General features: G+C 42.6%; 1 protein-coding gene across 6 annotated transcripts in view; it reads left to right on the top strand.

The window, feature by feature from the left end:
- Positions 1-13629, top strand: part of LOC113029736 (MAGUK p55 subfamily member 7-like) — a 46749-nt gene that overhangs the window by 14329 nt on the left and 18791 nt on the right. For 5 of the 6 annotated variants that reach the window (XM_080305920.1, XM_080305919.1, XM_080305918.1 and 2 more), the window contains exons 2-4: positions 7514-7632; positions 11546-11623; positions 12760-12840. In XM_080305920.1, the coding sequence (XP_080162046.1) occupies positions 7514-7632; positions 11546-11623; positions 12760-12840 (278 nt within the window). Of the gene's footprint in view, positions 1-7081; positions 7305-7513; positions 7633-11545; positions 11624-12759; positions 12841-13629 lie in introns of those variants that run through there. The other variant, XM_080305921.1, reaches the window with a different exon arrangement.

Raw genomic sequence — 13629 nt, 5'->3', positions numbered from 1 at the left:
TAATATATTAAAAAACACACGCTGTATTTTAAAGAACATACATTAAGAAGCAGATTATATTAGATTTATATTTTAAATACGACAAAAGTTGGATTTTACAGCAGTAAAAATACAGTTTAAAAATGTAATAAGCTTTGCCCTGCACAGAGTGGATAGTGAAACAAATGGAATCATCATAAATACATTATTTCATATTTATTACTTCCCCCTCCTCATTGCTTTATTATTGTAGCTCTAGTAATAAATAATAATGTAAGGATGCCCATAGTATATACAGTATTCTGAAGAAGGTCTAAAATGTCACTGTGTGTGCATGTGTGTGTTTTATTTAGCTGGATTTAAAAAAATATTACTCATGATATAACATTGTGCAGACATGGCTGGTAAGGACATGAGGAGGAAACAGTAGGAGCTGTATGAGGCTACTAAAGGCAGTGCTATAACATTTTTCTGTCATCATTTTATTATAGATTAAGTGCAAGAGTTGTTAGGTGTGGATAATTAGATTATAGTTTATTGCAATAGCAAGTTGTGCCTTGTTCTCAGATAGACAGCAAGTGGAGAGTGATATATGAAATGATGGGAAGGAAGGAAGAAGAGAAGCAAAGAGTGATTCACAGGCAGAGCCGAGTTTATGTCACAGTTTTTCGTTGCCTTATGGTTCCAAGCGCTGTCACCAATCTTTGCATTTTGTTATTATCTCATGACACTTGTTTAATCAGCTACCATCTCTCCTGTGGACTTTTTAATGTCTACAGTCTCAGATCAACACAGCCCTGCCCTTCCCATATTAGATTCTTGATGAATGTGTGTTGTTGTTATTCAGCATGGTTCAATGTGCCCCTTTTTAACTTTGAGCACCCGCCCCTTTAAACCTCTCTGCACGTCCCTGCCCTGTATCGTAGTTAAGCAGCAGCAGCCTGAGCAGAGAAGCCCAGACTTCCCTCACCCTGGCTGCCTTATCTTTAGTCAGAGAAAGGAGGCTCTTCTAGGGGACACCAAGACTTCAACAGAGCCAATCAACAGATATAATCTCTCCAGCAAGTCATTGGTCTGCTCTGGGGTTACCCCATGGTAGGACATGCCCAAAATACAGTGGGGCAAAAAAGTATTTAGTCAGCCACCGATTGTGCAAGTTCCCCCACTTAAAATGATGACAGAGGTCAGTAATTTGCACCAGAGGTACACTTCAACTGTGAGAGACAGAATGTGAAAAAAAAATCCATGAATCCACATGGTAGGATTTGTAAAGAATTTATTCGTAAATTAGGGTGGAAAATAAGTATTTGGTCACCACAAACAAGGAAAATCTCTGGCTCTCACAGACCTGTAACGTCTTCTGTAAGAAGCTTTTCTGTCCCCCACTCGTTACCTGTATGAATGGCACCTGTTTGAACTCATCATCTGTATAAAAGACACCTGTCCACAGCCTCAAACAGTCAGACTCCAAACTCCGCCATGGCCAAGACCAAAGAGCTTTCGAAGGACACCAGGAAAAGTATTGTAGACCTGCACCAGACTGGGAAGAGTGAATCTACAATAGGCAAGCAGCTTGATGTGAAAAAATCAACTGTGGGAGCAATCATCAGAAATTGGAAGACATACAAGACCACTGATAATCTCCCTCGATCTGGGGCTCCACGCAAGATCTCATCCCGTGGGGTCAAAATGATCATGAGAACGGTGAGCAAAGATCCCAGAACCACACGGGGGGACCTGGTGAATGACCTGCAGAGAGCTGGGACCAAAGTAACAAAGGTCACCATCAGTAACACACTACAACGGCAGGGAATCAAATCCCGCAGTGCCAGACGTGTTCCGCTGCTGAAGCCAGTGCATGTCCAGGCCCGTCTGAAGTTTGCCAGAGAGCACATGGATGATACAGCAGAGGATTGGGAGAATGTCATGTGGTCAGATGAAACCAAAGTAGAACTTTTTGGTATAAACTCAACTCGTCGTGTTTGGAGGAAGAAGAATACTGAGTTGCATCCCAAGAACACCATACCTACTGTGAAGCATGGGGGTGGAAACATCATGCTATGGGGCTGTTTTTCTGCCAAGGGGACAGGACGACTGATCCGTGTTAAGGACAGAATGAATGGGGCCATGTATCGTGAGATCTTGAGCCAAAACCTCCTTCCATCAGTGAGAACTTTGAAGATGAAACAAGGCTGGGTCTTCCAACATGACAATGATCCAAAACACACCGCCCGGGCAACAAAGGAGTGGCTCCGTAAGAAGCATTTGAAAGTCCTGTTGAAAGTCCTGGAGTGGCCTAGCCAGTCTCCAGACCTCAACCCCATAGAAAATCTGTGGCGGGAGTTGAAAGTCCGTGTTGCTCGGCGACAGCCCCAAAACGTCACTGCTCTCGAGAAGATCTGCATGGAGGAATGGGCCAAAATACCAGCTACTGTGTGTGCAAACCTGGTAAAGGCCTATAGTAAACGTTTGACCTCTGTTATTGCCAACAAAGGTTATGTTACAAAGTATTAGATTATTCTGTTACTATATGTTACCTTATATATGTAATCAAAGTAGTTGAATTATAATACTGCTGTAGATCATATTATACCCTTTAATATAGAGGGTGTGATCTGTATGTAGTTTAGTTCTCATTATACTTTTGAGTTAACAGAACATATTCACATATTAGTTCATTAGATAAATGTGCATCACTCTGTATCCTTGATCTGCTGGGAATGTGTTACACTGTTTTCTTGACATGCTCTATTGTTGAATCATAAAAAGAAGGTTGTAAGCAGGAGACTTGGTGTCTAAGACAGGGGAGATAGACCACATTCCATACCCCCACCTTTCAGAAGAGCAGAAAGACAGGGAGCCGAGGTCATAACTTAGGCGCCGTAAGAGAGAAAGAATGTAATGTTTAGGCTTTTACGACTAGGTGGGGGCCACCAGAGACTATAAGAAGCTGAATAACCCGTCACCATTTTGAGACTGCTGTGACCCACTTGACCAAATACTTATTTTCCACCCTGATTTACGAATAAATTCTTTACAAATCCTACCATGTGGATTCATGGATTTTTTTTTCACATTCTGTCTCTCACAGTTGAAGTGTACCTCTGGTGCAAATTACTGACCTCTGTCATCATTTTAGGTGGGGGAACTTGCACAATCGGTGGCTGACTAAGTACTTTTTTGCCCCACTGTACTTCATCTAGCAGGCATCCAGATGGCATCCTAGTCAGATCCCTTATTTATCTGACTCCTTTAAATGCGGAGCAGCAGCTGCTCTACTCCGAGCTCCTCATCCTGTCTCTAAGGGACAGCCCAGCCATCCTGGATGGGAATTGATCAGAATTTATTGATTCTGATTCCATTATCAATATCAGCTGTTGTCACCATTGTTAAGTAGGATCTCAAAGACATTACATTTGTTCAAATTAATTACAGACTGTATGCTCAAAGGTTTGTGCTCGTCTGTTTGTAATCTGTTGAAGTTCAGGGTCTGGGGTTGCCATTCACTCAGCTTTAACATCACTTTAGGTTCTTGGCTAGCTTAGCATTAGCATGTTGTCTATGCAGATACTTGCAAAGAGCCAAAGTTGTGTTAAGAGCATAGTACAGTTGTTTCTGTCCTGGATATCATTTGCACTTTAACACCCGCTGATTGTAGAGCAAGTGCAAGTGGATAAGTGGAATCGATAGGCAAGCACATTAACGGTTCCAAGGACTTGGACTACTGGGAACTGTTTCTCTACAAGAACTTGTTATTGATTCCCATCCTTAATTAGAATGAAACTCATTTTTCTGCCAAATCTATCTTTAAAAGTGAAAGCCCAAAGAGGAACCAACATTTAAAATGAAAGAGGTAGGAACTGAAAAAAAAGGAGAGAATAAACTCAGACAATAACACATAGACAAAGAGGACATAGAGTAAAGGAAGTTACATTCAACAACACAAAGGCTTATACAAACAAGCACTTCCATAGATTTATTCAGAGGTAAGAGAAATGAATCTAAGCTAAACTTCAGGAGGAAATAAAGAATATGGTACTTACACTGTGACACCTGACTTTAAAAGAATCATGAGAAGAAAACAGACAATATGGTAGGGATGGTGTCACACACATTAAATTACTAATGTGTGTTTTTTAAAGGGAGTTCCTGACTTGATGAGTGGGAAAAAATGACATTTTCCATACCTATGATTTGTTGCCAAAAAGCCACGCCATTGTTTATATAATAATTCATATAAATTTAATAACTTGAAAAATGTTAACCTCTAAAAACTGTAAGTATGTCTGTAAACTTCAATTTGTAGATACATTTCATCAAAATGTTTGTGTTTTGATGTGTATTTTCCTGAATTTGTATGCAGCACACATCCCCACATAGCAAAATTTGTAAGGCCCGGATCTGGCCCACACATTGTGCTTACACGTGGCACACATACCACAAAGAATGACGGCCCTTTGGTGGCCCAGATCAGGTTACCAGAGGTGGCCCACACATGGGCCAGCACAGGGCCAGTTGCAGACACACTGCTGGCCCTGTGCTGGCCCAGAACAGTTTCACCTCTGGCCCCAGATATCAGCCTAATGTGTACCTTAATCAAGCCATGTAATAACAACATGTGCTGGAACATAATAGAACAAAAGTAACATGACGAAACTGTGTTCAGACAGTGAATGGACTGATTCTTAACTCAGTGCTTCCTAACTACATTCGTACACATTCACACTCTTGACATGCAGACTGGAGGAGCCAGGGATCGAATCACTAAGCTTCCGATCAGTAGATGACCTGCTCTACCTCCTGAACTACAGCCACCCAGTGGTAAACATGAGTAAACTGTCACTAGGTTTTGGATAAAGTGTACACTCATAAACCTGTCAAACCTGCATTTGAAACGTTGGCTACCATAGCAGTATAGTATTGCAACATGGCATTTGGGTCTTCTAACTAAAATAGGAAAATAGGAACATAAATAGTGCCATCATTGACAGACCTGGCCCACATCTGGTTGACATACACCCTGCCATGACACCAGTCAGTCAGAAGTGCCAGCTTGATCCCAGATCCAGGCCAGACCTATTTTCTATGAGCCTGGGCCACATACACCAAACCACATCGGGCCAAATGTGGCATGCCATCACATAAACAGTGCCATCTATGCCAGGCCTGGCCCATATCTGGATGACATATCACTTACCATGCCGGAAGTCAGCCAGCAGTGCCGGCTTGACACCAGATCCGGGCCAGACCTGTCTGCTATTTGGGCCCTTGTATGTCATCTGACAGTTCTAGCTTATTAAACTGGCAGGTCATAGTGACAAATAATGGGGTTTTGAGATTTTCCATCCAAATCCATCAGTCTGCAACTTCTGCTGTCACCCTGTTCCCACATTTATACTCAAAACATGTCAAATCTGTCAGCAAAACACCAAACACATGCCTGACAAAAATTCACGCTCCTCAGTGTGATTGCAGTTATCCATCAGTACATCCTCTTCTGTAATTTCTTTTATCAAAGTTCACTGAAAACCGTTTTTTTCAGCAAGTTTGGCAAAAAAAATTTCAAATAAGCATCTTTTACTATCAAGTCTACTGCTTTGTCAGTAAAGCTGTTGCTTGAGGCTGTCTTTCCTCCTCTCTCAACTGGAGAACAGGAAGGTAAATCAAGCCTCAAGTGGATTAGTGAACATGACTCTCAGACATGTTCACAAGGCAGTGTTTGAAATATGTTGTCACAACACTATTCCCCCAGCAGTCTGGCAAACCTCGTAAATCCCCCCATATATTGAGGGGGGTCCATAATTCACCGAGCACCTGGGAGAAAGACAAAACCCAGCGTTCATTTCCTCTATTCAAACGAGTTTGTTTTCATCAGTTCGTATTTTGTAAGAAGATCAGTATAGTGTGGGAAGTGGGCTCCCTTAGCAGCCCTTTCTACACCCATCACCTCATCCCATGTCTCTTTAAATCCTTTAGTTGAATATATTATGTGAGATGTTCTGTAGAGAGTTCCAAGTTGTAAATGATTGAGAGGGCCAGCTGCCCTCAGTCGGCTTTTGTTAGCTACAAAGCAAACTTTCTGGTGATGAGGACACCAGAACCTGCATCTGGCCTGCATCATTATGTGTAAAAGTTCTCTTGGTCTCTCTTCCCCCCTTTTTTTTTCTCCAGAGAAACGGTGAGGTATGAGGCGCTAACACTGCACAGGAATCATGTCAGGGTTTAGAGAAAAGGACAGGATATCATACTGATGTATCCTGGTGCCCAACAGCAGCAGACGGAGAGCATGACATCAGCTCTCCCACAAAACGTCCAGAGCTGCCAGTACACACTGACTCTAACCTGGTCAGAACCCAGTTCAGTCAGTCGCTCATCCAGCAGTCAACGTCAACCATCAATCAGTCCTTTTCAGCTCTGACTTACTCTGCTTCTGTCTGTGGTGATTTTTTGCTCTCTCCTTTCTCTCTGTTGCCCTGTGCTCTGATGAAAGACACTCTCAGAGAGGTAGCCAAGCTACTTGTCTTTGTTTTGACGTTTCAGTGGCTCTGCTGTGGATATGTTTAGAACTTCTTCACGTGATCAGTGTTAGTTCAAAAGCTTTAAAGCACCGTGTGGTTGTGTTTGTGGAGTTTGAAACTGGGGGGCCTTTTCTGGAGAATTAGTGAAGGGGTCTTTGATGCAGCTTGACTGCATTCAGTATGAGCCTGACCTTTAATGCATCACCTAGTTTGGTGGATCACAGCCAGGCTGAGGACCAGAAGTGAGCAGCAAACAAGTATCTGCTACCACTCTCCATCAGCTGTGCTCCAAGACTGTGTTGTGTTTGGATGTAACCCCACTCACTCACTGGTTTTGTGCTCTCTCCGTCTTGAGTGCTTCACCTCCCCCCTGCTTAATCTTGAAACCATCAGCTCCCCAGTCTGGTTCTCTTTAAATTGAATTTGAAATCTTCATTCTTTTTATAAGCTGGGTGAGTAAAACCCTGAAAGGCCTTGTGGATTTCAGCATCCGCTGTTCTGAGAGGATTCAGATTTATTCCCTGTTTTTTTTCAGTTGTTTCTAATCATGGACAGAAGCGTCCCTCAAACAACAGGAAGGGCTGGAACAAAAGCAAGAAGTAAAGGCGGGGGAAGGGAAATAGTTTATTGCCTTTACGTTTCCTCTTCTTTCCAGTGGCAAGAAAGGGAGGGATATCATCGTCTGTTTTGTCGCTCGTAGAAGTTTGAACCATACATTTTTGTTTCTGTTTTTTTTAATGCGTAATAGAATCAGCATGGAAGGAAAAGGAAGAGCATCCACAGATTATAATTAGAGCTGTAGTCTGTGTAAGTATGTACTCCTTCCTAAAGGCACTAGTACAGGACTTTGTGTGTTTTGTTTTTACGTGTGCATCTGCTTTCTGCCTGACTCTGGGTGTGTTGGGTGTATATGTATTCATGCACACATACAGCACTTGTGTCTTTTGCTGTGCATGCAACAACTCACACCTCCCACTACCACACTGACCCCTCCTGCTTCCTCTTTCCTTCTGCAGGTCTGTATGAGCTGCTGGCGGCCCTGCCATCCCAGCTGCAGCCTCATGTCAACTGCTCTGAGGACAACACCTTCCTTCAGGATATGTTTGGAGAGAGAAGTCTCCACTCACTTGTTAAGGTACAACAAACAAATAGAGTTATAGGAATTTCGCCTACATATTTTTCAGAAAATCACGTGTTGTTTAACTCACATATGCACGCACTGATAACTCTTAAATACACTTAAAACACTTAAGTAATTTCATTTAAGTGCTATACATATGAATACCTCAGTTTAACCAAGCCTAGCTTTAATTGCACATGTAGATTGTGTACAAAGTTTATTGTCAAGAAGGCAGACAACTAAATTAGTCACATAAAAAGTCTTGAAAAGAGGAGCCCCCGGCCTCCAAAGCAATTATTATTCATGAATTACAGTCCTATTGCACCATCTACCTGCCCAGATCTTCTAATTCCTTCCTCTACCAGCAGGAAGGGGCCTGTGGTTTGGTTACTGCCTGTTAAACTAGATAGCTGCAGAGATTGGGGAGAAGGTTTGTCTGAAATCTTTCTCTGATTTTTGTTGTTAAATAGAGAACAATTTTCCCCCCTAAACATGGGGTAGTTTCCTGCAAATCGGCTTTCCATTCTTTATTATTCAGTAAATAAATGTAATAGCTGCTCGACTGCTGTGTCTGACTGATTAACTGAGCCATCCTAGTGAGCCAAATGGACAGACGGGCAGACTTTAAAACGCACACAAGTACTAAACAACCATCTCGTCTTACTCAGAAACCAGATGCAGCATTCAGGCTAACATCATGGACACACCATTAATAAAACCTTAATTATCCTCTTCCTAAAGCTCGGCCACCAAATCTCCACAGTCCACCTTTATTTGGGATTTGTGTAAGGTTGTAGAGGGGATACGAAAGAATGGCTAAACAGCAGAGAGAAAACACACACATCAAGTTAATCTGACAGGCTTCCCAACCCAGGTCGCTCACTGGTTGTAATTGCCTCACCTGGGTAATTACAACCAGTTGTTGGTCACTCTGTCTGGAAGGAGAGAGACGGTCCAGAGGAGGAGGTGTCACAGATGGAGAGAGAAACAAGAAAGAAGTAGAGAATTCAGAGTAACATGAAGACTTAAACCAGACATATGCTCTTTCTGTCTCTCTCACCTGTACTCACCAGATGGTCAGGACGTCTCACATCCATCCTAATCCGATTATGTTACAGAGATGAAAGAATTATTGTCCGATATCATCTTTCAGCTTTTATTTACATCTGTTTGTTGCTAGAAAATATTCTCATGACACGAGCCAGGTGCTTATTTATATTTTAAAAGCCTCACTTGAATCCAAAATATATCCCCTTCCTTGCACTGTCTTACTTTGGATTTAGGCTGCCTTCCAAATATTTTCATTAAAGTTCAATGGTCGACTGCAGCCCAGATTTACCGGATCAAGCACGTTGTTCACAAACAAGTACCTCTGAAATGAGCCAAAAGTGGCTAGATGATGATAGATGAAGCCAAATGCAAGGTTATGATAGGGACAGGGGAAGGAAGAAGGAAACTCCATATTGCAGCAGACAGGTCACAGTATGCTGTTGACTACTGAAAAACTTTTTGAACCATGTCAAGCACACTGGAGGGACAATTAAAACAAGAAGAAAGCTACAGGTCAACCAGTCCCTATTCTATCATTTTGTATTGTCTGTATTGGTAATCAAGGAAAATCCCACAGCCATTACTCCAGTTTCATCCATCCCTCCATCCATTCTCTGCTGCTTTTCAGAGTTGCGGGGGGACTGTGGAGCCTATCCCAGCTGTCTTAGGGCGAGAAGCAGGGTACACCATGGACAGGTCGCCAGTCTGTCACAGGGTTTTGCTCCGGGTCACTTTGAAAAAGATGTTCAGCTTGTAAAGGATGTGATGTGAAGTTTTCTGGGCAGAGGTCTTAAGCCTGCTTAAATACTATGTTTTATGTCTTTGGGTATTTTGAAAAGTCTCCAAAGTGTGCAACCCTGACCCTAAACATTACATTAGTTCATGTTAGCAAACTAGTGACAGATTATTTCAAACCAATAACTCAGTGGAAAGAAAAATAAAACTAGTTAGCCATAATGTTAGGGCTTATAGATGATGTTCACAAGATGCAGTTAGCACTGTTTTATATAGTGTTATAGAGTGATTTCACCCCCATTTATCTCAGGATTAATTCTGAGATAATTGGGGGTCTAAAAAAGTTTACAGCATGACAGGTTGCCGAAGCATCAACAGCAGTCCTAACATCCATCAGCATGTCCACAGGGGAAAAACATGTTTACCTCCACGACACGCCTAATGCACCGTGTTTTATTGCTGAGTAATAACGGCTTTATGCAGGATTTGAACTTCTAAGCTGACCTTGAAACATGACTGTTGTGCTGGCCAAGACAGAGTCCTAACAGGCTGTGATTTATCTCGGCAGACTGTATGGATAAGTCCAGCTGAAATGGCTGTAGCTGTTTAAGGCCAAGATTTAAACTGGAATCTTGATGGGGAGAGACGATGTAAAGACATTTCACACGTCGTTGCGTCGCGTTTACTTCACTGGAAAGTTATAAAAGTGATTTTGATGGGTGACATTTGGTGTTTGGGTAATGTTTTTGAATGACATCATGTTTTGGATTTTGGTGTTGGTCCCTGGTGATTATCGAAGCCAGATGACAGCTTGAAGAGACTCAAATCAACTCATCTACACATGCTGCTCATGTTATTGCTAATCAGAACTTCTGCCAGGGCCAAAAACATTGAGGTCAAATACCGTCCTGTGAGTGTGTCAGAACATTCAACTGTCAGTGATTCTGACTTGCTTTCCTCCGTATTTACAGTACTGCTACCATCTAGCTTTAAAACATAATCACCTGTGTTGCGAGGAGTAACAACTATGTCTAACATTCCTAAAACAGATGTTTTAATTGCACAAAGCATCTGTAGCCGTTCAGTGTGACAGCAAACAAACTGCTTTTCTTGTCTTTTTCTGTCCTGCTGAGTGATTTTCTGTCACACATTGTCACTGCTCCATCTGTGTGTGTGTGTGTGTGTGTGTGTGTGCGCACTCCCGCATGTGTGGATTTGGCCCTTTAGATATAGAAGTGGTCCAGAGCGTCTCTGTCACTCTCTCCTCAGCCAGAGGCTCCTCTGTTCCACCATCCTCCTGGAATGCTTTCTAGGACATCCAGCTGGAAGCTCCAGGCTCGGGGCCCAGCTATCAGTCAGACCCGTGGCCCAGATCCCCTTCACCATGCTGGGCCTGAGGAAGGAGAGACGCAGGAGTGGCTGCTGGGAGGAAAGCTGTCCCTGTCTGTTCCTTGATGGGACCTGACAGCAGCCTGTAGGCTGTCAATGCATTCCTGCGCAGCTGCTTTTAAATCACAAATGGGATATCTGTAGTGTTTTTTGTGAGTCTGTGTGTGCGTAGGCACAGTTGTGCAACTGTGCCTTTGACGTTGTGTGCGTGGGTGTGAACGTGTGCTTTGTGTGTATATAAATTATTCCATCTCTGCTCCACATATGATGAAGTGGTTTTGCGTGTATAAATGAGTGAAAGTGAGCGCACGAGTCAGGCTTACTTTCCATTTTAGCAACTCTCCAGAGACGCAGCTCTGTCTCTCAACACTGTGCAGTCACAGCGCTGAGGCTGATAAGGAAATGTTTAGCCAATTTCACCAGACTGTTGAAATGATTTGGAATCATCACGGGGCCACTGGGACATATCGAATGCATGGTGGAAAACTGGATTGTTTGTACAGTGGCTAAGCTAACTGAAATACTTAGTGGATCGAGGGAGTGAAAGATCTTTGTGTGTGCTTTTGGTATTTAAGGACATGATTTAATGAACTCTGTGTATGTACAAGATGGTGCTGATGAAGGTTGTACATGTTTTCTCACATGTCTGTTTGGAGATGTGCACATGGCTTCCAGCGTGCACACTTTTTCTTCCACATGTGCTCACTACTATCTCAATAACTACCTTAATAATGAATACAATCTGTCCTTTCAGATCCACGAACGGCTGCAGCACTATGAAGAGAGCAAGCCCGCCCCTGTCCTGGAAGGAGCTGCACCTCTGGCACGTGACGTAAGTGTTTTAAAAAACATGTTTAAACTGATCGATCTTTTTATTGGCTGGGAGGCAAATGAATCGATTAAAGGAACCTTTGGTGAACAGTGTCTGTCTAGATGGGTTTCGGTTAATGGAGGTTTAATTTATTGACTAACATAAAATGACACTTCAACCCTCGTCTGGCCCCGGCCGTACTGTCTAGAACTCCCAGCAAGTGACTGCCACCGCTCAAGTGAAACCAGCATGGCCAGTGCCGTTGGTGTAAGCAAGTGAGACACACCACATCATCAATAAATAGTTCAAATGATGGCCACTGATCTAGAACTGTATGGTTGTTATGGTTGACTTGTATCCTTCTCCCTGTTGGAAAACCGTTTTCCTCTTCTGGCTGACTTCCAAACATCTTAATACAAACTCTGCTGTTACTTGGACAGATCACTTGGTGCCATCAGAGAGCATTGGTCTGCATTTTATTCCTGCAGGGTCAGATACGAAAAATACAAACACAGAGAAAGGGTTCATCAGTGTCAAGTGGCTTTCATGTCAGTTTTTACTGTGTGGGATGGCTTGCTGCTCCTTTCCACACTCCAACCAAGTCCAGGAGGATCTTCCATAAATCAGTGATGCTCTCAGAGCTCCCATTGTTTCCAGGTTTAACTGACTGTTTTCTTTAGTTCTTGAGATTCTCATTGGAAAATGATCTGGTACAATAGAAGATTTATCAAAGGGCAGGTGCCAGTAGGTGGGAGTTCTAGGCCACATGACAAAGTGTGGCCTTGCCTCCAGCTGCGATTTACCTTATTTAAGACAAGATGAAGCTGCAGATAAATCCTGTAACTGAAAGAGCTGCATTTTTATGTCTTAATACAATATGATACAAATAGAAGATACACCAACATAACTTATTTAGATAAAGCATAACTAGTATGTTTATCTCTCTAAATGCAAGTCCTCTATTCATTACTGACACAAAGCACACCTTGCAGAGTTGAACTGTTAATTACAAACCTCTACCATTGGTTTTTCATTATACAGACTGCTGTTGTCTTCTTGTCGAAGCATTGAATGTTCACATGCACACCTGAAAAAGAGAAGCATGCTTAATGGTCTGAGCACAGTTGTGTGAACATTGTGTCCTTGACTATTTTCAGGTGTCTGATGAGCTGGAAGGCAAATCAGCCAGTCAGGATGTCAAAGAGCTTCTTAAACTGCTGGCAAACCCACATGTAAAGGTGAGTAAAGGATTTGCTTATTTTGTACTGAGCAGGTTTTAACAAACTAAAACCACATATTCTCTTTGTGGAGGATTGTATTATTCCATCCAAAAAACAGCAAAGCATTTGGCAATTCTGGCTCTGGATCTTTGCTGTTTGCACAGCAGCCACATTAAAGCGTTACAATCATCGTGCTGTACACAAAATAACACGCCTGTTAGATCCAAGCCTTGTCTCGTTTTCTTGGCTGCCGTTGCTGACCTCGTTAGCCAGATGCAGACAGCTACAAAATAAATTTACACATTTTTATTTTCTAATGCATAACTGGGGCCATCCATCAGGGCCTCCAGGTGTCTCAGCCAGACAGAGCTGCCTTCACGACGGCAGGATAGAAGCAGAGTTGGACAGGCTCCGTTTTTAATGCGCTGTCGTCATGCTTGTTTGGGCTCTGCCAGAAACAACAGCTCTCTAGTTCTCCCCCAACATAGCACACACACACACACACACTTACAGTACATGCAAATATTTAATACCTATCAGTGTCAAACAGCAGGAATTCAAGAGATGGTGGTTCCCAAACATGGATTTTTCAATGTCTGAGCTGGTAATTATGATTCATTTCCTAAATTCTCCAAACACATTAAGAACAACTACATTAATCTGTTCAAAGACAAGTGTGGAGCATGTGTTTTTTACAGGTGCTATAGGTACAGACACACATATTTCACCAGGCAGCACATATTTTAGACATAGAATCAGCAACTCCACACACACCTCCAGCAAACTGGTACTCATTTGGCTCATTAC

This window comes from Astatotilapia calliptera, chromosome 9, assembly GCF_964374335.1.
Source record: "Astatotilapia calliptera chromosome 9, fAstCal68.1, whole genome shotgun sequence".
NCBI lineage: Eukaryota > Metazoa > Chordata > Actinopteri > Cichliformes > Cichlidae > Astatotilapia > Astatotilapia calliptera.
This window is presented reverse-complemented; position numbering and strand designations above follow the sequence as displayed.